Here is a 26,638-nt window from a genome sequence, read left to right on the forward strand (position 1 = left end):
CTCTCAGGCACCGGGCGGCCCTGAGCGCACGGGGACAAGAAAAAAAGTGCGCCCGGCCCACGGGGACACTCTTTGGCTCCGGCTTACAAACCCCCGCTCTGGAGGGAAGAGAGGAAAAAAAAAAAACCAACACCCTGTGCCCGCCGCCGCCTCTCACCTCGGCCCCCCCGCGGCCCCCTCCCAGCGCTCCCGCCGCCGCCGCCGAGGCTGCCGCCCCGGTGCGCCCCGGCGAGGCATTTTCGCACCACGCCACTGCGCGGAGGGGAAGATGGGGGCGAGATAACCGCGCGGAGGGATCCGCGCCGAGGCGCCGCCGCCGCTCCCGACGGGACTCCTCACGCCGGCCGGGAGATGCCTCCGCCGGCCTTAAAGGGGGCCCATAAAGCCGCACTGCCAAGGGCTCGCCTCGCCCCCCGGGGCCCCGGGACGCGGCTCGGGGCTGGCGCGGCGGGGGCGCGGGAGGACCTTACACTTGGGGGGAGGCAGGGAGGCCACTCCCAGGAGGCTGCGGGAGCACAGGACTCCCTCCGCTGGCCCCTGGAGCAGCCCCCCGAGGCCGGCCGTGGCTTTTGCGCTTCTGGACGCGCGGGCGCTGCAGCCCCGGGGAGCAAGGGCAGGTGGCGTAGACCCACGGGAGCGCCGCGCGCTGGGGTCGGGCCCTCCCAGGGGGGTGGTGAAAGGCCGCGAGGGTGACCCCCAAACCCCAATCCTGGCATCACCAGAGCGAGCTTTTCCAGGCCGTCTTTTCCAGGCGAGCAGGCCTGGTGGAAATAAGATGTACATTTACCCTTGACGCACTGCACGCCTGGCTGAGGCTCCCAGGTTAATTGATATTTAATGGAAATCATGCCCATGAATATAGTTTCCATCATTTCACCCTTGATAGACGTCAGCACCAGGCTCGCGCGGGGGGGGGGGACGACAAGAATGCGGGGCGGCGGGGGCGCGGGGGGCGCGCATTAGCATTGCCGAGGGACTAAATAGAGAAGCGGGCACCGCCGTTTCCAAGGCGGGAAGGAGAACCCGCGCCGGGGTAGGACGCGCGGCCCCCGGGTCTCGGCCGCGGCCTGGAGCCGCCCGGGGCGGGCGGTGGCCGCGGGCGAGGGGCGGGGGTGGGGGGACCCGCCGCCTGTGAGCCCCCACCCGGGGCCCCGGGGCCGCTGTTGGGATCGCGCCGGTTCCAGGCGGCCGAAGGCGGCGCCCAGCGTCTGCTGATGGTTCTGGTTCGTCTGCCAAGCCTGGGAACTTAGTGCCCAGAGCGGGCGCCGGACGCGGCTTAAAAAGTTACTAATTTTTCCCCAAAGGAAGGAAAGCGAAGGCTCATCCTAGCTTGTGAGCCACGAGGAAGAGACACGTCCCGAGTCGCGTGGGCAAGTCGAGCGCGAATCGGCAAAATATTGCTGATTTTTAGGAACCCGCGCAGCGTCACATCACCGTCTTCTCTCCCCCATATTACGTTTAACCCCCTTCTCTACGCGTATTCATGTCCAATAAGTGTAATAAGACGTCTGTACTGTGCATTTTCCCTCGCCCACTCGGCTTTCCTCGTGCAATCTTTAGAGGACCGAGCCCCTCGGCCTTAGGGATCACCCACTGTCGTGAAGGCACCAGGCCCACACCAGCCTCGGGAACTGACCTGGGGCCGTGCCCCGAGCCCGCGAGGACGCTGCCCCTACGCCAGCGCACTTCACGCCGGCAGCTCGCGCCCAACACAAAGGTCTAAGAACCCGAGACGGGCTCCCCCCACCCCCCACTCCCCACCCCAAGGCGCAGCAGGAGGCTCATTTCAACTACCCCCTACTCCTTGTGGGTTGGTCCAGTGTGCGAGTGCGATCCTGAGGTCAGTCCGTGTGCACTGAATCATGTTTTGCAAAAGGAGAAAATGACACCGAGATGGAAAGGCATAGCAAGACAATGTCTAAATACTCTTTCAATTGTTTCTACGGGGATTGGCTGGCAATGGTCAAGGTAAACGGATTGTTAATGAATTTCCAGATGATACAGGCATGCTTTATTTTTATTTTTATTTTAGATTACTAGGGAGTGGAGGAGACCCGGGGCTGGTGGGGCCGGATTTGTTATTGTTCTCTGCCAGAAATCTATCGCCAGGTAAAACTTCCTTGGAACCGGAAGGCGAACAAACCGATTTTGATAGTCCACGATTTGTACTTCAACCTTGCAAATACCCGACTAAAAGGGAATTATTCTCAATAAAGCCTTGGAACCAACATTGTAATTGTGGCTTTTTAAAATTTCAGTGTTCGGCGTGTGCAATGGTGCGCATTTAAACTCTGGATCAATGAGTGGGTTTTGGAACAGAATGGGGAAAAAGAGAGAGCCCAGATCTCAGTAATACAAGGCACCTTCCAGAACCGTGTGATTTCTTGGGTGCAGAAAAGAAAAGAAAAGAAAAGAAAAGAAAAGAAAAGAAAAGAAAAGAAACACAGACACCACGAAATTCATTTCTACCAATTCTGGCCTAATTAAGAAAGCATTACAGCACAACATGTCCTCTTGGGACAAAACATTTAATTCCCCCTCGCCCCCACCCCGTGCATTCTGTTTATAATCTGAATGGGGAAAGAGCGCGATTAACTTTGTAAATAAAGATCTATGCTTTTACACGTTTGTTTTGATAGAATGCATTAACTTAACCATAACATTTTATAGTTTCAGCTGTGCCATAGTCCAAATTTTCTGAAATCCTGACTAATCCAAAATTTTATACCTAACAAACACGCCTGGAGAATTTAATAGTGTACATTGCTTCTTTTTGGTTAAATTTATCCTAATTTGGAATTGAAAATAAGATTGTAAATATTTTAAATCAAAACCTTCCTCGCCGCCGCAGAGCCAGCTTTACGAGGTCACAAAGTGGAGCAACAGCGCTCTCTAGTGGCAAAATGCCGCCTCCAGCCGACCGAGTTTAACTTCCCTTTTTTTTCGACCAGTTCTAATCTTGTTCTTTATTTTGACTGGGGCTTGGATCGCTGACACTAATAATGCTTCATCCCTTTGATTGTCAACAAGTCAAGTGCACTAAGCAGGGGCTCCTGAAAGCCAAAGATACTTGTACTCCCGAGAGCTTCCAATACTGTCTTTCTCAAAAGCTTCCAGCGCTTCTTTTGCCAGACACAGTAGGTCCCCATTCCAGAATCGCCCACAATTAAAGGACAGGCTAGATTGAACAAAAATTACAACTTTCTGAACATCAACAACAGGCTTTTTTTTTTTGTCGGAGGAGCCAGGCACTTTGAAAACGAAGAAATGATAGACGTTCTATTAATATTTTCTTTTAACGCTGAATATTTGGTATTTTAGCTTTGAGATTTTAATCCTTCAGGCCCATTTCGCTGGGCAATCTGAGGGCAGGGGAAAGCAGAAATAGAAAACAAACTAAAGGCTTTCTGCTGGATCTCTGCGTGGCTGTCTGGAGAGGCCCTGTTGGTCTGTGTGTATTGGCATTTCTATATGCAACACACGAGCTTCTAAATTTATATCAAAAGTCACAGAGTGAAATGGATTGACTAAGCATTCCACCTGAATTTTTGTTAAAGCAAAGACTTTAATCAGCTTAGGTGTTCCCTTCGAGGTTAATGTTTTTTTCTCAATTTCAAAAATGTTTTCTTCCAAATCAGCTGTAATGATTACGTTTCTATTAGCAAGGGGATGTAATTTACAACGATACTTTTGCTGCAAAGTTTGGAAGGGAGAGCCAGGTATCCTTATGAAAGGGCATTTAAATAACTTCTTTTTTGTGTGTGTGCCAACCGGCAACCATGCGGCTGGGAGACCCTCGGCTGGAGTAAATGACTCAAGATCACTAACTCTTCCTCCCCCCAAAGAACAGGCTAATTAGAAAGAAAGAAAAAAAAGAGAGAAAGAAAAAGAAAAGAAGGAGCTAGACCGCGGCCATAGTGAAATATTATAAAGAGCCACCCACTGTAGGCTAATTCTGATACCTGGCCCACTTTAAAGATCAGAAATGTATCACGATATCTCCTCTTTCCTACCCTCCCCCATTTTTTTATTTCCTAGGTGCTCACACCTCACTGGGGGCTCCCAAGCCCCTGCCTTCTTGGTCCAACACAGTCTTGTTTATATTTTATTGTCCAGATTTTAAGACCCAGTTTTGTCTGCATTTTTCCCTTCCTCCCACAAACACAACATCAAAATGAGATGGTTTCAAAGTGAAGCGCCGAGCCTGTCGTAAACTCATTACCTCCAGACGTCTCGCCGGCTCGATGGCTTTATGACACCTTGGCTCTTCCTGTTTTCAAAGAGCCCTAGGTATCGGGTTGGCCGCAGGGGTGGGGGTACGCTGCACCTTCTGCCGGATCTGGGCCTTGGCTTTCCCTCCCAGCCTCCCTCTTCTTTTCCTCCAAGTCCCCTTTCATCGGGCCCCCCCCAAACTCTGCCATCGCCCCTGCCCCTTCCCCCCAGCCCAGGGCACCCGGCGCCACCCACTCTCAGGCCTGCAAAGGCTGTGCTGGGCCAAACCCTCACTTACAATGACCTTCATTTTAGCCCCTAAGTGCGGCCCTCAGAGGGCCGATCTGGGAGCTAAGCACACTCGGGAACTGAGTTTGGGCAGCGGGGAGGAGGCAATGAGATGGGGTGGGGGTAGCTGCAGGGGAGAGCCTTGACCATTTCGATCTGCTAAGGTCACTTTGGGGCTCTTGTACGTAGGGCGGAAGCTCACAGCCTAACTGGCTCAGCCCTCCGGGAGCCAGCCAGCCTGAAGAGGTGGGGGAGTCGCTGCAGAGTGCAGAGCTGGTCTCTCCCTTGTTTAAAATGAGGAGCGGATGGCTGGTCCTCCCTGAGCAGAGGGAGACAAGGGGTGTGACGTGCCATCGCCCCAGCCACAGGGTGCCTGGCTTCTGGGGCCCGTGGGCCCTGCTGGGCACTGCTGCAAGGCTGACACCAGGCCTAGGGCACAGAGTTCGCTGAGAAGCTGGAAGCGGGCTGCAGGAGGGAAGGACTGAGCAGCCAAGGGCACCCCGGGGCTGTGCTCTGGCTGGGTCTGCCCAACAAAGGGAGACTCAGGGGCACAGCAGACCCACCTCTCAGGTGGAAGGGCCCCAGATTTTCAGCAGTGTCTCCCTCCCAGGGATGGGAGAGGAGTCCTGTGAGGGTGATATTTTGCAGAGAGACGGAGAAAGCAGGCACACAGTGTTCAGGGCCAGCGTCTGGGCTCCATTTGATCAGGTCAGCATTTATTGGTAGGAAGCGGTAACATTTACAACTGGTTCTCAGGCAGGAACCCAGAGGGCCTCCACGCGCGGCCGCCCACGCAAGCAGAGCCCTCCGAGGAGAGAGTGGCTCCTCCAGTGCACTGAGAATAGACCCCCGACCCACCAGAGGCCCTGGGCTCCCCTCTAGGCCTCCTTCCCCGTCTCAGTGGAGGGCCCCCGGGGCTCCCTGAGGAAAGGGGACCCTCGTAACTAGTGGGCACCCGGTGGGCCTCCCACTGCGGCCGCTCTGCCTTCATCCTCAGAAGTGGGGCACACTTGGCCCCTGCTTGAGCAACGCTGGGATTGCTAAACTACAGCACTTTTCAGAAACCTAGGGAACATTTACACAGGAGAGGGCCCCTCAATCCAGCGTGCACTCACAAAATATAGCATTTCCTATGGAACCAACGTTTCAGTCAAGGGAGGGAGCGGGGGAAAAGGCAAAACCCCAAAGCCACTTCGTTTCTCCGACACATAAGCGAGCAAATACAGAGTCCCCCAAATACCTCACAGAGACCAACCACACAGTCACTTCTACCTAAAAAGGGCGGGGATGGGGGAGAGGAAATGTCCGAATCGCTGGAGAATTTCTGGAAATCAAGCATCCACGAACAAACAACAACAAAAAACCCCACTGCCTTTGCAGCGCAGAGTGGTCCCGCCGGCGCCGCGCCGGGTCAGTCTCCTTTGGGGCATTTCTCCTTGCTCATCTTTTTCATTTTCATTCTACGATTCTGGAACCAGATTTTGACCTGTCTCTCTGTGAGGTTCAGAATCCTTGCCACCTCATAGCGCCGGTCCCGGGTGAGGTACATGTTAAAGAGGAATTCCTTCTCCAGCTCAAGCGTCTGGTATTTGGTGTAGGGACAGCGCTTTTTCCGGGTGGAGCGAGCGTGGATCCAGTTTGCTGCAGGGTTGTCTACGAAGAGGGGGGTTTGGAGAAAGGGATCGAGGGGCGGAGGGGAGGCAAGGAGAGACGACAGGGTGGGGGAGAGAGGTCGTTAAATTAATTTCACCAAGGATGGCCACTTTTCACAACTTGGGGGGAATTATCATAAAAAGCCTTAATGCCCGCGCTGTTTACCGTACAAACCGCGCGCCTAGGGTAGGTGGTTATGGGAAGCTTTTTATGGATGCGTGTTGCTCGCCTAGGCTAGAGTAGGCGTCTAGACGTTTTTATAGGTTAGTAAAACTATCAGTTTTGCACATTCGAGCCTTACAGGTTTCAGCAATAAATCAGGGGGCAATTTCTTTTGCACTTACTTGGGTCAAGTTGCTGCTGCGGCGGCTGCGGATGCTGCTTCTCCTCCTCCTTCAGTGGGCAGCCCGGGCTCGGGTGGTCGCTGCAAGCCGAGGGCTCCGACGAGCCGCCTGCCCCGGCCCCGGCCCCGGCCCCGATCCCTGCCCCGGGCCCGGGTCCCCCAGCCGCCGCTGCCGCCTTGTCCCGTAGGAACGAGTTGCAGGAGAACTCGGGGCCGCCGCTCCCCTGGGACTCCCGGGCCGCGGAGCACTCAGTCCGTTTGGAGGAGGAAGACGTGGAAGTGGAGGAGGAGGTGGAGGTGGCGGCGGCGGCGGGGGTCGGGGCCGCTCCGGTTTCAGGCTTAATCCCGTAGTGGCGCCCGTTGGGTGGGCCGCTGGGGCCGGGGCTGGGACCAGGGCCCGGGCCGCCTCCGCCCCCGCCGCTCCCGCCGCCGCCGCCGCCGCCGCCCGCGCCGCCCGCGCCGCCGGGAAACCCGGGCAGCGGCTCCATCCAGGAGCGCATGTAGCGGCCGGGCTCGGAGGCGGCGGCGGCCAGGGGCGGCGGGGGCACGTACGGGTGGTACAGGCCGCTCATCGCCGCCGCCGCCGGGGGCTGGGCGGGCACCGCGGACCACGAGGCGGAGAACACGGCCGATTTGGGGGCAAAACTACACGAGGCAAACTCGGCGGCGGCGGCGGCCGGGCTGTCGGCCACACCTGTGGGCCTGCCCTGCGCGCCGGGCCCCGGCGGGCCGAAGCGCGCGGCGAACACCTCGTCGCCCTCATGGCCTATGAGCGAGTCCACGTAGTAGTTGCTGAGGGTGCCACTGGAGGACATTTTGAGGCGCCGCGCGCTCCCACCCAAGGTTACACTGCCCGCCGCCGCGCCGCTCCCCGCCGGCGCCCGAGCCGCCGACTAGTTCGCAGGCTGCAGCCTCCACCATTGGTCGCGCGGCCCACGTGATCATATTTACCAATACCGGGAGTAAATCAGTCCGCTAAACTGGGGGCTGCTGTGATTTAAAAAAAAAAAATCATCATCAACATAAGCGCCGCAATTAGAGCCCAGGAGCCCGGTCCGCGCGGCCAGCCCGGTCCGGCGGGGCTCGGCCAGCCCGGCGGCGGCTGCAGCGGCGGCGCCCGACCGCGGCCGGAGGAGGCGCCGGGGACTATTTGTTCGCCGCCTCTTGCCGCCCGCGGCCGTGCAGGTCGGACCGGGCGCTGCCCCCGCAGCCCCGGGACTCTCCGAGCTGCGGGCCGCGCGTCCCGGGCGCCGCGGGCGCTGCGAGCGCCGCTGGGCCGGAGCCCCGAGCGGCCCGGGGCCCGCGGGGCGGCGGCGGCGGCGGGCGGCCCTTCGGCGGCGGCCCCCTGGCGCCCGCGGGTAGTCTCTGCCCCGGGCCGCGGCGCCCCTCCCTACGCAGACCCACACACGCCCGCTCACAGCTTGTCGTGTTGTTTAAAACAGGTGGAAGACCTCTGTAATGATATTATGCCTTTCAATAAAAATTTTATGAGGTGTATTTGATTATAGATTAATGTGTCCCTAATAAAACGGACGGATGGAGCGGCTCGGAGGGCCTCCTCCCCCCGGCACCCTCGCACCCGCCCGCGCAGCCACACACCCCCCGACGGGAGGCGGACACACGCCGCGGCCCGAGGGGTGCGCTGGGGCGGCCTGGCCCCGCCGACCCGGTGCCGCGGCGCCTCCGCTGGGCTGCGGTGTGCCCTCGGGGTGCTGGCGGCTGCAGGGGCGGCACCGCGGGGACAGCGGCGGCCGGGGCGCCTTGTCTTCTCCGGGGCTGCCGGAAAGGCCCTGCAAGAGAACAGGCCAGAGGGCAGAACCCAAAAGCGACCGCGGCCCGCTCCCGCCCACCGCCCCAACCCTGCCTCCCCGAGGCCCGCGGGAAGCGCCGCTCCCCGCGCAGCTCCCCGCGCAGCTCCCCGCGCAGCTCCCCGCGCAGGGCCGCTTCCTGGGGTTGTTCCCGGGCCCCCGTCTCCCCATTTCTTCTTCTTCCTCCTCTTCCCTTTTCCACCCCCCCCCTCCCCACCCTACTTCCAGAAGTGATGCTGGGCAGCCTTGAATCTGAGGGAAATGCCCATTGTCACTCCCAAATCCATGGGACAAAGCCTCGGAAGCCCGGCTGGGAGCCGAGACAAAAGCAGCCCCCGAGAGAGAGCGGGCGGCGGAGGATCTATTCCTCGCTCTACAAGTTGCTCAGAGCACCCTTGGAGGGATCCCAGCCCACCTCGAGCCCCGGAAAGGAAGGGGGTAAATGGCTACTTATGGCCTGATTGATTGCCTTTGCCAAGGGCTTTCTGATTTTGTTCCAGAGGAGATGCCTTTGCCTGTAGCACGGGTTTTCCTCTGAGACGTGGCCCCCTGTCAACAACTAATGGTGCTCCCCACATCGCAGGGACTAAATGGATAAGTTAAAATTGCCCTCCTTCTCCTGCCCAACCAATGGAGGTCTGGGCAAATCTACTCCGGCGTTTCCAACCTGGCCCTGATTCCGAGCCTTCTCTCTGTCTCTCTCCCTCTCTCTCACCCCTAGGAAATGGCTCCCCTCAAGGTTCTGTCTCGGAACTGGGGAAGGTTCTTGGTTTTCAGGGGGAAATTTAAAACTCTGAATAAATACTGAATCTCCCAAAGACTCCCTGGGTGAGAACTGTGAAGCTTAGAGCCCCTGAATACATAGTTTTATGGGGAGAAAAAGAGAAATTGGAAAGGATGTGTTTTGTGAAGCTACTTGAAGCTGGTGGAGACCCTTTGAAAGCACAGCACAACCTGGGGAAACGAATTCTCTGTCAGCTCCTCTCGCTAAGGCCTCTTCTTTCCCCCACGCAGGACTAGATAAGCCTGGACTCTCCCGGTGAAGGCTGGCTAGAGTTTTCCAAGCTGTGTCGGCAGCTGGAACATTGGACTTCATGGGAAGTCACGTTCATTTGCAAAGTCCCTTTCAGTCACCTTTTGTGCATTTTCTTGCCTTCTACATACAGTGGCTCCAACCAGCATTTTATAATTAAATAGAGGGAGCGTTACGTGGGGAAAATCTTTTCAGAAAATTTCGCGTGGGCCACTAAAAGGTAATGACCGAGCATGAAATCATTCCACAGGGAAACCAGGGCAAAGTGGGATGGGAAGACTCACCCATCCTCAGCTTCGTGTGGCCTGGCTTGTCTTGCGCTTGGGATAGGGGTGGGGGTGAGGGAAAGGGGGGGGAAGAACTGGATCCGTTGCAATGCTAGTTGCTGGTTGTCCTGGTTCCTGTAATGGAGGCCCGGCGGCTTCCAGGTGGGCAAGCAAGACTGGTTTCAACCTAGCCCCTGACGATGGCACGCCAGCCAGAAATCATCAAGACCCCACTGAAAGTATTAAAAGAGTAACACAACCAAAACCAAAAACAGGAAAACACACAAATGGGGAGCTGTGAGGAAAAAAGCAGCGTGGCCACAGTCTTACTTACCAGCTCTGGTTAGAGGGAAATCACACGGGTCTAGGATTCAATTATGTTACCATCTTGGGAGGGTGGGAAGGGGCGAAGACTCCCCTTCTTCTCAACTACGAAAACAGCACACCGGGCTGGATGATCACTCCCCCCACCACTGCCAAATTTCAGCACCCTAGGCCTACTCCAGCCTCTCCCATCTTTCTTCTCTATCTATCTATCTCCATCACCACCCCCAACTGCCCCAAACAAGGAGTTTAACAGGGAGATAATCTCACCCAAGGCTTTCATTTCCACCGTAACACTTGTCCATTTCAGAAAGCAGAGGGAGCGAACTCGTTTCCAGAGTTTATTGCATTATACATGCGACCAAAACATGCACAGAAAGGACAGGTTGTTGTTGTACTTCTACCAAACCACAGATGCACCACAAGGGAAGGCTACAAGGCATAAGTCGTCAATATTCCATCTCACCAAGGACAATCGCTAAATTCATTTGCGAAAAGATACATTGTAATGTGCTTTTTTAGTCCCCCTCCCCCAAAGCTTGTGGGTTTTCTTAATCTTTTTTAAATATATATGTAATTTAAGTACTTTTAAGTACTGGATGTATTCAAAAACGCCATGAGATCATGGACTAACCACACACACAGACCTTTTGTGTCAGGAAAAACATGAAAAAGTCACATTGCTGGATGGAATGAATGAACTGATGGATGCTGTACAGTTCCAATAAGTTAAGACCCAAATGAAAATGCGCAGTAATAGTTACCCTGCATTACGATGAAAAAAATAATAAATTACACGTGCTAGTTTTTTTAATATATATATATATATATATACTCATAGGGATTACAGATCACTTGCAGCACGAACAGAATGACCCCAAAGTCACATTCTAGCAGGAAACAAAACAAAACAAAACAAAAAACAAAAGAGCAATGAAGGTTTTGTTGCCGCCTTCCCAGTCCTCCAGCACTCGGCCCTGGAACGCGGTGCCCCCTCTCCGATCCTGGCCTCCGACGGGCCTGGGACCTAAGAGAAGGTGAGGTTGGCGGTCAGTTCTCGGATCCGGTTCTCTCGGCTCATCTTCTTGAGTTTCATTCGGCGGTTTTGAAACCAAATCTTGACCTGCCTGTCGGTGAGGTTAACGCTCTTACTGATCTCTAGGCGGCGCTCGCGGGTGAGGTACATATTGAACAAGAACTCTTTTTCTAATTCCAGCGTTTGGTGCTTAGTGTAAGGGCACCTCTTCTTTCTGCCACTCTTTGCAGTGAGCCAATTGCTGGTTGGAGTATCAGACTTGATTTCCTCTAACAAAATTAAAGGGAGAAGAAGAAAAAAAAATCAAGAATTTTTTTTTCTCAGGCTTTTCAAATGTACCCTTGGCCATGACCCTGCTGGCAGCCAGGCCGCTTTGGGAAATGCTGGTATTAAACATTACTCATATAAGGTGGGCCCTGGAAGGGATTTGTAATTGATGCCAGATTAGTTTAAATGCCCAAAATGACACGAGGGCGGGTACTCTTGCCTTCGGTGTCAGGGTTCTCTCTCTTTCTGTCTCTTTCTCTCTCAACTTTCTGACCTGCACGGAACATTAGTACAATAGTAAACTTTCAGGATCTCCCCAGCAGCATTCTAAGTGGGCAGCTCATAACTGGGCTGGAGTGGAAAAAGCAAACCAGAGCCTGAACAAGACTACCAATCCCACTGCTGCCTCACATCCCCAAGTCTGCCACTTCTTCCCCACTTTTCCTGCACAGGCGGGGAGCCCCACAACCAGGCTTATAGTGGCCCTTCTCTTTCAAAAGATAACCAAGGAACCGAGTACACCTTCTCCGACCTGCCTGGGCATTGTACTCCCCAGAATTTCTTGCATTCTCATTCCTTCTTGTCCCCACACAAAAGCATTCCCCCCAGAAATGGGGCTCCTTACTGTGGCCCACCTCTGGACACTGGGGGAGAGGCATAGGGGCAGGGTTCCTTCTCAAAAAAGCCAGAGCCCCTGGCTCTTTGCCCCAGCCCAGCCCTAAGGCTGGCCCTGCCGGGGTGGGCCCTGCATATTCCATCCTTCCCCCCCTTCAGCCTTTGCCCCTTTTGCAAATGGACTGCAAAGCTTGCGGCACTTTCCCCAGACAAAGCCAAGGTTACTTAACCCCGCAGAGGCTGGGAGCCCTCTTCCCCAGCCCAAGCACCAACCAGCCCAGTCATTTCGTTCCCATTGCCGCCCCCAAGCTCGCAGGATGCGGGGTGCATACACTTGAACACGAACACGGTGCCTTTGACCACCTTAAAATCATCGTTGGGTGAAAGGCAAAGCTGGGACTGCAAATCTGAGAAGGAGAAAGGAGGTTCTGGGGCCGTGTTTACGAGCCGCAGGTCTCATTTGCCCTCTTTTGTTGCATTTCAGGTCTAGCTCAGGAAAAATAAACCCGGCAAGCCCTTCCTCTGCCCAGGCGCCATCAGCGTGGGGCCAGGACTAGCCAGGAGGGCCAGGGCAGCCCGGGAGAAGCGGGGACCATCTCGAGACTGAGACTGCCCCTCTAAAAGCCAGGAGGAGCAGCACCTGCCAGTCGGCCCCGCCTCAGCTGCCCGGGCTCGACGCTGGGCACCCAGGCGCTCCCTCTCTGCCGGCTCCCGGGCTGCACGCCCCGCTGGGGTGGCAACTTGCTCATACCGACCTTTGCTTTCCTTCTCCTGTACTTCGGGACTGGACACGGAGACCTCAGCCAGGCAGCTCCTTTCTTCCGGAAGGCCGCCCTTGGCCTCGGGGCTCTCCACCTGGGAGACTTTGGTGGGCTCCTGGCCGCTCACGGGCTCGTTCATCTTCTTTTCCATCTGCAGCTGGGCAGCCGAGAGCTGCGGCTTGGCCGCGCCGCGAGGGTTGAGCTGGAGCATGACTGTGGAGCTGCCTTCGGGGCTGTTATTGTACTCTTGGGTTTTCCCGGTGGCGTAGGTCTGACTCAGTCTAAAATATCCAGGGACAGGAACCTCGGGGTTCTCAACGGGACAGGACTCAGGGACCAGCCTCTGGTACGAAGGGACCTCAGCAGAAATGAGTTTGTTGCGCTTATCAGAATACATGCAGCAATTGGATTCTTCCTTAATGTTGGTGGTGAAGGAGCAAGTGGGGACTTGCTGTGTAACAGGTTGCTCTATTCGACAAGATCTGTTCGGGTCTGTCCAACTGTCTACTTGAGGTATATAAGGATGCACATTCATACCCATATTTTGGTGGTTCACTTCTCTTTTGGCCAGAGACGGGAGCAGTCCACAGGTTTGCATTCCATAGGTCCCCATGTCTGCGCTAGGTGGTGGCATGTACATGCTGGCGCTGCTCGAATAAAAACTGTCACTCCTGCAGGCACTGATCAAGGAATCTACTAAAAAAGTATTAGCAGCAGGAGAGCTGTTGGGAAAGGACATTTTGGGGAGGAATTTGAAGAAGAGAGATTGTGTCCTTTGTAGGCTGACATCTCTAGGAAAACATTCCCCGTGTAATTGTGGATGCCTCTGCCGACCACATGACAACCAAGCCAATGAGATTTGAAAATGGCCTTGAGCCGCAGCCTCCTCGCAGGTCACGTGCTCCGGAGCCCGGCCGGCCGGCCGCGTAAGCACGGACAACAGCGACATCTACTACGCGCCCGCGATAGTGCGCGCCGCAGACAACCGGCCCGGCGCTCCCCGGCGCCCGCCGGCCTCCCCGGGGCTCGCTCCGCCGGCCGGCCCCACTCGCGCCCCCCGCCCCGGCCTCCGGGCCCCGCTGGCGGAGGGAAAGGCTCAGCCCGGGAGGGAAGCCGGGGCGCCGGGGCGCCGGGGCGCCAGCGCGCAGCAGCACTGCCCCGCACACACCCGGGCGGACCGCGCCCGAGCGCCGGGGCGCGGGCGGGGCGGGGCGGGGGGGCCCGGTGGCTCACGCTCTCCCGGGCAGCCTGGGAAGGTGAGTCGGCTTCCCCGGGCCCCGAGGCACCCCACCCCCGGGGGCCACACTGCAGGGCGCGCTCGCCAAGACGCGGCCAAGTTCCCGCGGGGAGCGGAGGCGACAGGGCGGCGAGGGCTCAGAGGCCAGGCAGCTGGCCAGCCCCGAGCCCCGGGCCCCGAGCCCCGAGCCCCGGGCGGCCCTGGCGCTGTCCGGTCCCGCCTCCGGCGCGAGGGGCTGCGGGATCCCGGCCCCTCCGCGCCCCGCCGGGGCTGCGAGCCTTCGGCTCTCGGAGGACCCACACCCCGACCTCTGCGGCCGGGCCGCTGGGAGCTTTCAGCGGGAGACAATCCCTCGCCAGCAGCTGGCTGTCCTCGAAAGCGTCCCTCCGGTTCACAGCGGGAGAACCACCTCGAGGTTTCCCTCCCTACACACCCTGATAATAATGAGCAGAGAGGAAGGAAGGAAGAGAAAAAAGATTGTTTTTCAAAGAGAGGGGGAAACTCTCGCCCTCGGACTCCAGAAGTTTTGGAAAACTGACTGGGCCGAGTAGGAGAGAGAGAGAGAGAGAGATGCAAAGGTGTCATTTGGTTCTTCTGCAAAAAAAAAAAAAAAAAATGTTTTCCTTTTATGGATTTTGTAAAAGCATTGGTTTCTGACAAGTGCAAGGTACAAAAGGTTGTGGAATTTATTAATACATATTAAGAAGAATCAGGGCGATCAATAAAATTCTCATCTACATTCTTGGGCTACTTGGTAATTTTCTTGCTTCTGAAGGTTTTTAAAGAGTTATACCCGCTGTTGCCACACACGGGAAGATATTTTATTAACAAATCAATCGAGACTTTGTAAAGGATAAGATTAATAGTTAAGATTTAGCATAATGGCGTTCGCTTTATGAATTATTGAAAATTATACTATTGATTTTTCCCCTTCGCTACCAACCAAGAAGGTCAATTTTTGTTTTAACACAAATCGTCAAATAGTAAAAGCTATACTTTTGTCAGGAGTTGAGTTTTATAGTTTTGGACAATTCCTAAAATTATTTGACACCGGTTTGCTTGGGTGAGGGGAGGGAGGTAAAAAAAAAGGAATTGGGAGATTCTTGGTCCTCTGTTTCCTTTGGTGACGGAAAGTTCTATAAGAGGATTTGGTCTGGGGTTGTGGTCGAGCTCATTAAAGAACAACCACCATCACCACCATGGAAACTCAGAGTTTTATGAGAAACTTCTCCAACAACTTCCTTTCTTGTTCTCTGGTTGCAGGCGGGTGAGCCGCCCTTCGGAAGCCCCGGCCTTGGGGCAGCAGCGGGGAGCTTTAACCTTGATTTCCAAAGGCTTGCCCGGGTTGAGGGGCCGGGCCAGGGCACGGGAGCCATCCCCGGGCTTCCCAGATCCCCTTCCCTGCACCCGAGAGACGAAGGGGGCCCCAGAAACCCTGATCGTGAACCAGTTCTCTGTCCGGGAAGGCGTCTGGGCTCTCTTCTCCCCACACTCGCCTGGCCTTGGATTTCAGGCCCAGGGACTGAACTTGTGGGCAAATTGGGTTTCCGCCTCAGCAGAACATTTCTTTGGAGCCCGATGCTCATTAAAGCGCCTCGGCATTCTGCGGGGGAACCAGGAGCCTGCTCACTCCTTCACAAAAACCTTTTCCAACAAACCCTCTGTCCCCCCTCCCTAAAAGGACTCTCCCCTGGCCTGGTGGAAACAGGCGCTGAACATTATTTTCGGCCTTGGGACCACTTTGCCTGTCGCCTCGAAGTGCCCTCGCCCAAACAATAACCCCTTTTAAAAAACTCCGCGGTGGCAATGAGACAGACCTTTTAAACCTTTACGCAGCTGTTCAAATACAACATCATTGTCAGGTTAAAAGCCTGGCGCCTCTAGCTGCTCCGGCTGCGGGATGCCGGCCGGCGAAGCCCGAGGTTTAAACATTACCTTTCCGTAGGGGTGGCTGTTTTTAAGCTTGAAGATGGGGTGGGGGGGTGGGGCGCGGGTAAGGAAGGCAGGAAAAAAAAAAACTTTTGCCTCTGGTCTGCTATGGTCCTGTTCAAAGCTAACAGCCACTGATCAGCACCCCAAAAATGGTTTTATCAGACGGTGGAGATCACGATCCCGGCCCCAGTTAAGCGTGCCCAGGGCTGGACAAAGTGCCCGCTGCACACGCTCTCGGCAGGCGCCCTGACGCCAGCCTGGCGCTCCAGGACGGTCGTCCCTCTGCATCTCAGCCAGGAGAGCTGCCTGGAACTCGGCTGTCCAATTCTCCCTATCCTACTCGTGAGGCAGGACTGTTCAATCTAATCGGGAATTTTATGCCCATCAAAAGCCCTTTCATAATCTTTATTTATACATGAAGAAAACATTCAGGCTAAAACCCAGCCATTCCTCGCGGAGCGGGTAGGTCTGCGGTGAGCCAGTACAAGCAGGATCTGCCTTCCGAATTTGGGGGCCTTTCTGTTTCAACTCTCAGTGGCTTCAGGCTCTCAGTCACCCCCACATTAGGTCTGGCTTGATGTGGGTCTTCTTCATTCACAGAAAATATGTGTATTGCCTATAATTTTGAATCTATTATCACTAAATTCTATTTTATTCTTTCTCAAATATCTGCCTTCAGACCAGTTCCCTGAGGCCAGAGACTCCAGTATTTCAGAGAAATTTTATAATAAAAATGGAGCAAAATAGAAATAATGCAAGAGAATGATATAGACCTGGGAGGATGGAAAGTTTGGCTGAGACTCTAAGGGTAGGATGAAGCAAATGGAATGAAAAGGCAGTGCCTTCCAAGGCCAGCCTGTATTTTGCTTACGAGTATTTAATGTAGCTGCATAGCTGCTGTTTTCGATCATCTTTAGATCAGTTGGAGCAGTTACCATTAATAATAAATCAATATTGCACTATAAAGGAGATGAATATCCATATTTGTACCAAGACCTCCTTCTCCCTGGCACAGCTCTTTCCCGAGAAAAAATTAATAGGGTCGCCTTCGCAAGAAATTAGCATTTGTAATCAAGAAGTGGCCTGCATCTGCGCTCCTCTGTCACCAGGAAGAACAGTGACCCTGGGCCTGAGTAGACCTGAGGACTCCTAGGCTTGCCCTGAATTTGGGCCCTTAGTGGTCTCAGGGCTGTGCCATTCTTTGGGGGCAGAGTGGATGGGGACGAATTTTAAAGGCTGCTTCCCCAGGGAGCCCCTCCAGGTTGCACTGTGCACCTTCCAGCCAATGTGAAAAGAAATCAAGGGGGCAAATGGGCAGGCTGTGGAAGCCACCACCAACCCAGTGAAGAGTCTGTGGGGACGGTGCAAAAGGGCTGGCTGCTGGGGAGCCTTTTTCAGTTACAGACACAAAAGACTCCTACTTGGCGCACTTTCCCTCCACCTCAGGATCTGAGACCTTGGTGACTCAAGAGACATGGCCTCGCTCCTTGAGCCCCACCAGCTCTGAGCAATCAGGAGGGGTCGGGTCTGCAGCCCCCCAAGTCCTGGTCCGATGCTCTGTCCTTTCTCAGGCCCATCTTGGGCACTGCTGGCAGGAGAGGAACCGCAGACTGCTGAGCACCCGTTGTCTGAGGAAGGCTGCCAGCCAAGGCCAAGGGGCCCTCAGAAGCCACACGCGCCCCTGCTGGACCCGCCGGAAGAGGAGCACAACGACATCTGGGGAGGAGGGCTCTCTCCCCACCTGGCCTGAGACCCAGGTTAGGCTCTGAGAAATGTCGCTTCACGGGAGCCAAGCAGGACCCGCGGTCAGACAGGCGGGAGCCACGGGGGCCTGTGGGGAACACCTATGCCTCTGGCTGGCGCCTCACTGGGGGGCTCATGGCGCTCCAGCCTCCACTGACGCCGATGCCAGCTCCCAGGGGTGGGCTCAGGGCCTTTGGTCCGGGGTTTGGAGAAAGGAGACAGAGGCGGCAGAGCCAAGGAGGCCAGCACTGATTCTGGGGGTTGCTGGCGCTTCACGATGAACTTCGGGCCAGAAGGGACGGCCACCCTCCCTTAGAACAGCCCGTGTCCTGGAGCCCTCCCTTTTGGAGCCTCTCTTTTGGACGGAGGATGGTGACACGGGCCCTCCCCAAAGTCCGGGGCTGTGCGGAAGGGGCGTGGGGGGCCGGCAGGGCGTGCAATGAGAAGGCTGCTGCCAAGAGCTGGGGCCAAAATCACATTCTGTGCTCCAGTCCCGCAGGCGGCCGCGCAGAGCGGCCGGGCTCCTGTCAAATGCAAAGCTCCGTGGCTTCAAATGCAATCCCCTTTCTAAGCCGCTTTGCCTCGCAGTCCAAACGCTCCCGGGCCGGCCTGCGGCTTCCCGCGGCCGCGCCAGCCCAGCTGGGCCCAGACACCCCAGCTCAGGGTTCGGCCGGCGCCTCTCGCTGCCGGTACCCCCGGGTGCCAGGCATGGCCGGGGTGGGGGGCACTCCCTGGCCCACAACGACCCCCTCGGGCCCGACGCGTCTCATTTTCCCTGAGACCACACCAAGCTAAGTTGCCGGCGCCCCGATCTGTCTTAAACAAAAGCCTTTTAATCATCCCCGGCGGTCGGTCGGTACAAGGCGGACCCTGCTTTTGGGGAGGAGCAGGTCCTACCCTCATATCGTTCTCCATACTCAAACCAACAAGAACATTAATTTCCCTCATTGAATCAACTCGCAGTGGCATGACCTATTTCGAAATGTACCTATTCGTCTTTAAAAAAAAAATCTCTCCTTGACACCACCAGGCTATGGCAAGGTATTCTTTGCAACAGCGTTATCTTGGAGGGGACAACGATTGGGTGATTGTCTGTTTCAGGAATCCGGGTAGCTCCCTTTTCTCTGTCTATACACAAGTTCGCACACCTCGTGGTTGCTTAGAACAAACAAACAGCAAACAAATACTTAGTGGCCGCCTGTTACTAACGGGCTGAGATTGCCTATTAGAATCACTATTGGAAAGATAGGGTACCGCGGCCTCTGCGCCAGACGCGGCTTCTGGAACGTGAGCACGCCCCCGTGTGGCTCTCCGAGGCCATGCAAACGGGAAATGGTATCTCTTGGTTCGGCTTACCCAAGGTGGTGGACACACAAGCTTGCTACATTTAGACGCAGTTAAAAAAAAAAAAAAAAGATAGATGGAGAGAGAAAGAAATAAAGCAGTTTTAAGCTCCTGCAACCATCATACTACTAGGGGATTGACATTTTAACGGACGCCCAGAATTCCACACAAAGGAATCCCCTTCCCAACGAAATTATTCGATTGTAGGCTTTGTTTCTCTTGCCATTTTCACCAAAGGTTGAGGGACACTTTGGAAAACAATATAAATATTTTCAGTTTTGTAAAATGAATATTTTCATATTCAAAGAAAGTTCGGTAATTTATCTGACGGGGTAACATTTTTTTTTTTCAAATATAGCGAAGCTGTAAATCTGACTAGAGCTTCCTCTTCCAAATGCCTGCTTTTAAAGCCGTGGTTTTTCATTAGAGCAAAGGGAATTGCTATCTATGACCCCCCCTCCAAAAAAAAAATCCACCTCAGTATATATACCATCTGTATTTAAAAAAAAAAAACATGCTGGTAGACACTTAAATCTAACCAGTATTTTAAGAAGAAGTCAAGTGCTATTGAATTACACAAATGTTTGAAGGGAAATTAAGGTTATTGATCCTGAAATTAAGGCATTTGCTTAGATTTATGGTGAGCCCCTGATATGATGCTGTGTGGTCATAAATGTATGTGGGGGTCTGGAGGTGTGTAAGCATGTGTGTGTGAGAGTGGGTGGCGGCTGAATATCACAGAAGAACCTTAAGGCGCCTAATTATTCAGAAAGGTTAAAGGTGATGACCTTGACATTTTGGAAGTTCAAAGGCATACACTTATGCACTTATGTTTTTCCTCCCCCCCCAAACTTTTGTAATTAAAAAAATTTTGCATTTGGAAATGCATACCTCCTCTGCAGATGCATGGAGTACTGTACATCTTATGGATTTTTTTTTTTTTACTTTGGGCTTAGAAGAGGTTAAGAGTCATGATTCACTTTACTTTTTTCAGAGGGAGAGATGCTTTTCTCACTCCTACAGTTTATTGCACATTGCGGAAATCTCTTTTGGGCCCACCAGAAGGTGTATAATATAACCCAATTAAGCTGTTTAGAACTTTGGCTTTTATGGTGTTGTCTAGACAGTTCAAGGTTTTGTAAACAGCCTGGCCTGGCCCTGCAACATAAAGTGCAGTTCAGCCCCCACCACATTCTTTAACTTGAAGCGATAAATGCAGTGAGAAGTGGGTCTGCAGCCTCAGGCCCTATTCCAGGGAGGGGTCTTCCCTTCTCTGCCGTATGCCTGCTGTGACACTAGCAAGGATCCCAAGCCCTCTCCCCACTGGTAACTTCCGTTTTAGCAAACCATTATTTTCCATGAAGGTTTCTAATTTTGGTTGCTTTTTTTTTTTTTAAGGGACCCTGGCTCCTTGACATCTTGTTAGGAGTAAATTTGTATTTTTCTAACAATTTTTTAAAAATGGTTTTTGTCTTTTCAGAAATTCCAAGTTCACTACACTGGGAATGGGAGGAAGAGACTTCCTTCTTAAGGTTCCTGCTGCCCCAGCCTGATTGCCTGGAGAAAGCAGCCCCAGAATGGCTGGGTTAGATCCCCAGTTCAGAAATTCATCCCTGAAGTGATTTTTAACAAATCAGTGTAGCCTAGAGAGGGTGGGAGAGAGCTACTCTCATTTCAGCAGGATTAAAGAGCATTTCACTTGATTTTCAGTTGCATATGGGAGAAGGTTCTGACCACTAAAATACCCTAATCAGACACTAAACTTCTTTAAAGAGGAAAAAAATCATATAGTGTGTTCAAGCTGTAACCTCCATTTTACTAGAAACCATTTATTCACACAAAACACAGTGACTTATGCCTTGATACGACAGACCAAAGATACATTTCCCAGAGTTTAAATAATCTGCATTCACCAAGGGGGATGGCCGGGTCCCTTAAACTCAGAACAAAAACAAGTGCCTTCCAGCCCAGCGGCCTAACTCTCTACAGATCCCACAGCGTCCCCACGGGGACTCGGAGGGAGGGAGCGAGAACAACAGCACATTGGCGGTAAAATTGTAAAGGGACGTTTGCATTTACCATTTTCCCCTTATTAGGATCCATTCGGCCAAGTCCCCGGCCTCGTCGGCAGGCAGCAGTGGTCGCTGGGAGGTCCCGAGTTGACCGTGGGAAGGAATCGTGGAGTTCCACAGAGAAGAGGCGTCATTAAACCCAAGGACATTGGGCCTGCCGAGGGCAGGCTGGTGGGGAGGTGGGTGGGTGAGTGGGGCTCTGGGAGAGGGGTGCTTCCTGGAGCTCTCAAAATAAGGGGTTTCCAGTGAAATACTGCAGACGGTCTCTGTTCAGTTTCTTTTCTTTCATTCTACGATTCTGGAACCAGATTTTGACTTGCCGGTCAGTGAGGTTGAGCATCCGAGAGAGTTGGAGTCTTTTCTCTTTGTTTATGTACACGTTAAAGAAAAACTCGCGTTCCAGTTCGCGGATCTGGTACTTGGTGTAGGGACAGCGCTTTTTCCGGGACCGCTGGGGGGCCACTGCAAGGCAAAGAGACCAAGAGGTGAGAGAGGCGGCTGACTGCCCACCCCCGGCCGCCTGCCCGCCGGCCCAGGCCCGCGCGAGGGCCAGGCCTCGGCCCCGTTGGGGACGTCCCCTGCCGCCACTGAAAGGCCCTGCCTGCGTCGTGGGGGATGATATATGGGCGGGCACAGGAGAGAGTGCGGGCGTGGACGTGTGTTCACGCCAGGACACACACACACACACACACACACACACACACACACACACACACACCGTGGCACGGAGGTGGAGAAGCAGAGGGCGAGGCCGGCTCTGAGTTGGAACCCGAAGGGAGAGAAACCCGAGCGCGCCCAGGCATCTGCTCTACTCCAACCAGCAGCGCGCGTCAGCCAGAGGCTTGGATAAAGTCCAGTTCGAGGATCTCCCCACCCCACCCCCCCTTAAAAGCAGGAGGCTCGAGTGTCCACACTCACAAAGTGGCTTGAAATCTCCCCCCACCTCACTCCAAGCTCTCCAGCACCCCCACCCCCCTCCAAACTGGGGAAAAGCTCTCTCCGGCGATTAATGTCCCCTTCGAAGTCTACCTTAAGCCCACCTAAATTGATTTCCTATCGTAAACACACTTTACAACGGCCCGGGAAATCTTATAGGATGTATAAACCCCTTCGAACGCTTATAAAGTAGCACATAAAACGGCGCGAGCAGAGGGAGGCCCCCGCCGCCCCCCCGCGCCCGCGGCCCGCGGCCCCCGGCCCCCGGCCCCGCCGCCCGCCCCGCGCCGGTGCCTACCTGTGCCGCCACTCTTCTCAGCCCCCGCCTCCCCCGGGGGCCCCTCGCCGTCGCCGCCGCCGCCGCCTTCTGCCGCCCCCTTGGGCTCCGAGCCGGGGGGCGCCTTGGCGCAGGGGCTTCCCCCGCCGCCGCCAGCCCCCGTCTTGGGGTCGCCCTTGTCGGCAGCGCCCTCGGGCTGCGGCGGCGCGGGAGGCGGAGGGGGCTGCGGCCCGGCGAACGGGGGCCCGGGAGCAGCCTCGTAGAACTGGTCGAACCCCTGCGGCAGGATGCCGTTGCGGCCCACGGCGCTGTAGAAGTTGGAGGCGGCGCCCGCGGGGCCGTGCGGCGGCCCGGGCGCGGCGCACACCGGCTCGGGCGCCTTGAAGAGCACGTCCGGCCGGCGGCCCGCGGGAGGCAGCAGCTCGCGCTGCATGGCCGCCTCCTCGGCCGCCGCCGCCGCCGCCGCCGCCGCCGCGGCCGCCGCGTAGTAGGGAGCGTAGCCCCCGGCGCCGCCGCCGCCGCCCCCGCCGGGGCCGCCCCCGCCGCCGCCGCCCCCCGCGCCGCCGCCGCCGCCGCCGCCGCGGTACGGCCACTTGGCGCGCTCCAGGCCGTAGTCGCGGAAGGCCACTTCGCGCACGGGCTGGACGTGCGGCGCCAGGTTGGAAGAGTAGGGGAAAGTCATCTGGCAGGACGACGGCTGCGACAGGAACGACGGCTTGCTGGCGAAGTCCGACGGGGCCACATAGTAGGCGCAGCCCGGCAGGTACATGCTGGCTGCGCTCGGGCCGCACTCATCAAAGTCGTTCATGGCTCCGCGGCGTGCGCGCCGGCGAGCCCGGGCCGCTCCCCGCGCCGCCAACCTGAGCCATCGATTGCACAAGAGGCTTGGGCCAGGATCAACTAAGCAAAAATCCCCACCGGGCGCTGACGTGCAATTCATCTTGATTGATTCTGGTGGTAATTATGTCACGTGACGCCATGGAGAGAAATGTCCTTATATCTATATCAGCTCTCGCCAACACGCCCCGGGACGGCTCCTGGCGCCGAGACGCGCGCGCTGGGGGCGGACCAGTCTCCCTCTCCAGCCGGCGCTCCCCGGGCGCCCCCTGACCGGGCTGAGCCGCAGGCCGGTCACCTGTGCGCCGCCGGCGGCCGCCACTGCCGGGTGCATCTGCCACCGCCCGGCTGGGCCGCCCGCCCGCGCCCGCCCGCCCGCGCCGCTTTAAGTACGCGGACCGAGGCCGGCGGGGAGGAGGAGGGAGGGGGAGGAAGGGGGGGAAGGGGGAAGGGAAAGAAGCGGAGAGCAGAGGGGGGAGCCCCAGCCCGGGGCATAGGGGACTAGGTGTGAGGTTGTGAGGTTCCCACCCCCACACCCTTTCCTGCAGCCGCTCCCTCCCCCGCGACGCCGCCACCCTCTGCAGCTCGCCGGTCAGGAGCTTGTTGCTTCTTGTTCAAGGGGCGTAATTGCGCCACTCTCGGGGCGCACGGAGCCCTGATTTACATATTTCTTAGCCCTGCGCCTTCAGCGCAGAATAACTTGGTTCTCTCCACTCCTGACCCCCGGAGCGCGAGTGCCAGCCTCGAAAAACCCCACGCCAAAACCGTGCCAGGAGCTCACCCAGGCCAGGGCCTCGGTGCCCAGTCGGACCTTTCGCCCTCTCTCCTCCTCTCTCTGTTCCCATCTCCTTTTCTCCTTCCCTCCTTTCCATTCAGTCTTCTCGCTTCTTTCTCGCCTGTCCTCTCTTCTCCGGCTTCCTTCTCCTGTTCCTTCCAGCCTTCTTCCTTCCTCTTCCTTTCCTCTGCCTATCTCTGTCCCCTGATGCTCTCTCTTCCTCTCCCCTAGCTGTGTGCCACCACCCCTGTCCCCTCTCTGCCTTTCCTCTCCCAAAGCTAAAGCAAGGAGGAAGTTCAGACCTCGGAGACTCCCGGTGGCCCTCCTAGAAGCTGGGGGGTCTGGTGAACAAAAGGATCCCGAGTCCTCCTACTCTAAAGGAGCCTGGCCTCCCACTCCCCACCAGCCCCAGACCAACTGTGGGTGCCTCCACCCTCCTCACCCTCTCTGCTTTTTGGTCTGGACCGGGACCAGCCCGCCTCACAACCAGCCCCTTCCCTGCGTCGCAGCCCCGCCAAGGCCTAGGCATCCATGCCGCCAGCTCTCCCCTAGGCTCCTGCGGTGCCCTTGGGCCCGCATGGTCACTTCGGGGGTGGGGGGGAGCCCCCGGGAGGTCCGTTGGCCCTGGGGAGGGGGCGAAGTGGTCTCAGCAGCTCTTTCCTCCTGGCTTGAGCCTCTCTGCAGCACTTGGCCCTGAGAACCCCCCATCCATGTGCCCCAAGGCCTCACTTTCCTCCAAGGCCGCCATCTCCCTCTTTCCTAGCCCTGGGGGCCAGGCGAGGCCTGGACTCCCGCCTGCGGGAGAGCCGGCGCCTTCCAAAGGTAAAATCAGTCTCTCGGAAGGAAGCTCCCCAAACCCGAATCCCAGAACCGAGGTCAGAAAGTCGGCCCTCTCCCCAAGATTCCTCTGCCCAGGCAATCCCCGCACTGGGTTCTGGGCCTCAGCCCTACGCCCAGGGTAGGTGGTGCGGGCTGTGCAGCTGGTTCCCTCCCTGGCCCGCGCCGCAGTGCCCGTGTGGCCCGCTCTGCCCACCGAGCCGACAGACAGAGAAAAGGCGGGTGATCCCAGCTCATATCTATTTTCTGGCCGCTGTCCCCCCCTTCTCTTTTTCTCCTCCCTCTTTTTCTCCCTCCCACTCTTCCTCCGCCCCCCTCCCACCTCTGCTTTGCTCGGAACACTGCGCAAACAGGTCCGTGGCGAGTGGAGGCCAAGGAGGCTCCCCCCGCCCCAGAACTGCCCACCGTTTCGTGCACCCTCCTCCCAGCTGGCACCCTCGCCCAGCTCCCCGCTCGCCCCTTTCTCCTCCGAGCAGACCGCCCGCGCACTTATCTGCCTCCCATCTCCATCGCCCGCCCCAGCCTCTCCCTTTCGGGCTCGTGGTCGACGCCCCTGGATCTCTCTCCTAAAATGGCTCCCCGGACACTGCACACTGGCCCTGCGGCAGCTCAGGACCCAGGGCAGCGGCAGCGGCCCCCCCCCCCAGGCGGGTCTTTACGTGTCTGGGAGTGCGCATAATTCTCGCACCTTCTCTTTGCACAGGGTGGGGCGCGGGCAGCCCGCTGCCCCCAAAGCGGAGCCTGCTGACCGCTGGAGAGGGAAATGGGGAGGACGGAACCATTCAAGTTCAACGACATGGCGATGGCGGCTCAGGCTGGAGCCGCGCTTTGGCGGGGGAGGGCGCGCCATCTGCAGCGGCGCGCGGGTGCACCCGGGAAGGGGCCGCCGACCCCTCTCGGCTCCGCGGCGCGGGCGCCCGCCCCCACGCCCCACCTGGGGCTTTCATTCCGGGCCCAGCCGGCTTCGGCCCTCGGCCCCCAGCTTCCTCCTCGACCCTCACCCCCAAACCTAAGGAAAAGCGCAGCCCCCCGCCCCGCGCGCCCCGCGAGGACCTACCGTGGAGCCTCCGGCGTTGTGGCCTGGTCCTTGCCCGCGCGGCCCCCACTCGAAGCGTGCGGAGCGCATCCGACCCTCCGGCACATCCAGCTGCTCCGCGAGCGCTCGCTTTCCGCGCAGCGCCCAGACGCGATGCGGTAATTTTGAGCCACCCAAGATAAGACACTAACTTGACCTTAACTTTGTCAGGGCGCCCCTGGTATCTGGAGAACGTGAACAGACACTGTCTGGCAGCTCTCGTAAAAGCTGACTGGGGAAGGGATTCTGAGTCATTTCATTTATTGCCACTACAGTCCTGCAAGAAGGCTTTTCCTCCCTGCCAAACTTTAATTATTTATGCTCTTTTAGGAAACGAAAGAAGAGGAGAAACGCGAGGGAAAACACCCAGAGCCAGTCCCTTCCCTGCAGAGCCTTCGGAATGGGCTCCCTAAGTCAAGTGACTGGAGAACAAAAATGTGGGGAGATCACCTTTGTCCAAGGACGGTCGGACAGGCGCGGTGCCCCCCCTCCTCCCGAGGGGGGGTGATTGCAGCTGGGAGAGGCGGGGTGAAGAGGCACCCCCCCCCCCCGCAGACATGAATATTTACAACGGTTCCGGATTTCTCCTCCACCCGCCGGCCTCCCGGAAGCCTCCCCAGCCCGCCTCCCTCGGGGAGAGCCCCCAGGCCTTAAGAGTCCCCCCGTCGGCCCTCTGAGCTTGCAGCTGGTTGAATGCTAGCCGAAGCCATTTTTTCTCGTTTAAACCCCTTCTTCTTGGTCAAGAGGCCTGCCTGGACTGCAGCATTTTGGAGGACGCATTTGTCTTTGTGCGAGGGAATGTTGAGCACTCAGATTTCAGCATCATTTCTCTCCGCGTTTGTTTCTTAGGAATTTCGCCGTGGTTCCAAATCCCTGCCAGGACCTTGGCTAGGAAAGGAGAGAGGACACCACCGCCTTTGTATTTGTGCAGATCAGTAAAGGGGACAAATTTGAAAAAACACTGCTG

The 26,638-nt window shown here is 56.6% G+C and overlaps 3 protein-coding genes across 3 annotated transcripts; all 3 read right to left on the reverse strand.

Annotated features, from left to right (window-relative positions):
* Window positions 1–5,196: 5,196 nt before the first annotated feature.
* Window positions 5,197–7,683, reverse strand: HOXD9 (homeobox D9). The gene is made up of 2 exons (XM_055308135.1): window positions 6,498–7,683; window positions 5,197–6,153 (listed from the first exon to the last, which is right to left on the reverse strand). The coding sequence occupies exons 1-2, from the start codon at window positions 7,309–7,311 to the stop codon at window positions 5,912–5,914; spliced, it is 1,056 nt and encodes a 351-aa protein (XP_055164110.1). The 5' UTR covers window positions 7,312–7,683; the 3' UTR covers window positions 5,197–5,911.
* A 2,611-nt stretch (window positions 7,684–10,294) lies between these two features.
* Window positions 10,295–13,365, reverse strand: HOXD10 (homeobox D10). The gene is made up of 2 exons (XM_055308206.1): window positions 12,601–13,365; window positions 10,295–11,232 (listed from the first exon to the last, which is right to left on the reverse strand). The coding sequence occupies exons 1-2, from the start codon at window positions 13,343–13,345 to the stop codon at window positions 10,955–10,957; spliced, it is 1,023 nt and encodes a 340-aa protein (XP_055164181.1). The 5' UTR covers window positions 13,346–13,365; the 3' UTR covers window positions 10,295–10,954.
* HOXD11 (homeobox D11) lies at window positions 11,109–22,955 on the reverse strand. Its single transcript, XM_055308207.1, has 3 exons — window positions 22,169–22,955; window positions 20,942–21,396; window positions 11,109–11,232 (listed from the first exon to the last, which is right to left on the reverse strand). Exons 1-2 carry the CDS (start codon window positions 22,953–22,955, stop codon window positions 21,161–21,163), a joined length of 1,023 nt encoding a protein of 340 aa, XP_055164182.1. The 3' UTR covers window positions 11,109–11,232; window positions 20,942–21,160.
* Window positions 22,956–26,638: the final 3,683 nt, after the last annotated feature.

The sequence above is a fragment of the Nyctereutes procyonoides genome, unplaced genomic scaffold (assembly GCF_905146905.1).
Source record: "Nyctereutes procyonoides isolate TBG_1078 unplaced genomic scaffold, NYPRO_anot_genome, whole genome shotgun sequence".
NCBI classification, from domain to species: Eukaryota; Metazoa; Chordata; class Mammalia; order Carnivora; family Canidae; genus Nyctereutes; species Nyctereutes procyonoides.

Excerpts from the sequence above, each read along its gene's own strand:
- HOXD9 (XM_055308135.1), bottom strand. The coding sequence starts at position 7,311 with ATGTCCTCCAGTGGCACCCTCAGCAACTACTACGTGGACTCGCTCATA. Across the intron at positions 6,154-6,497 it reads GCAGCAGCAACTTGACCCAA|ACAACCCTGCAGCAAACTGG; the intron begins GTAAGTGCAAAA and ends CCCTCTTCGTAG.
- HOXD10 (XM_055308206.1), bottom strand. The coding sequence starts at position 13,345 with ATGTCCTTTCCCAACAGCTCTCCTGCTGCTAATACTTTTTTAGTAGAT. Across the intron at positions 11,233-12,600 it reads ACAGGAGAAGGAAAGCAAAG|AGGAAATCAAGTCTGATACT; the intron begins GTCGGTATGAGC and ends TAATTTTGTTAG.
- HOXD11 (XM_055308207.1), bottom strand. The coding sequence starts at position 22,955 with ATGAACGACTTTGATGAGTGCGGCCCGAGCGCAGCCAGCATGTACCTG. Across the intron at positions 21,397-22,168 it reads TGAGAAGAGTGGCGGCACAG|TGGCCCCCCAGCGGTCCCGG; the intron begins GTAGGCACCGGC and ends TTTGCCTTGCAG.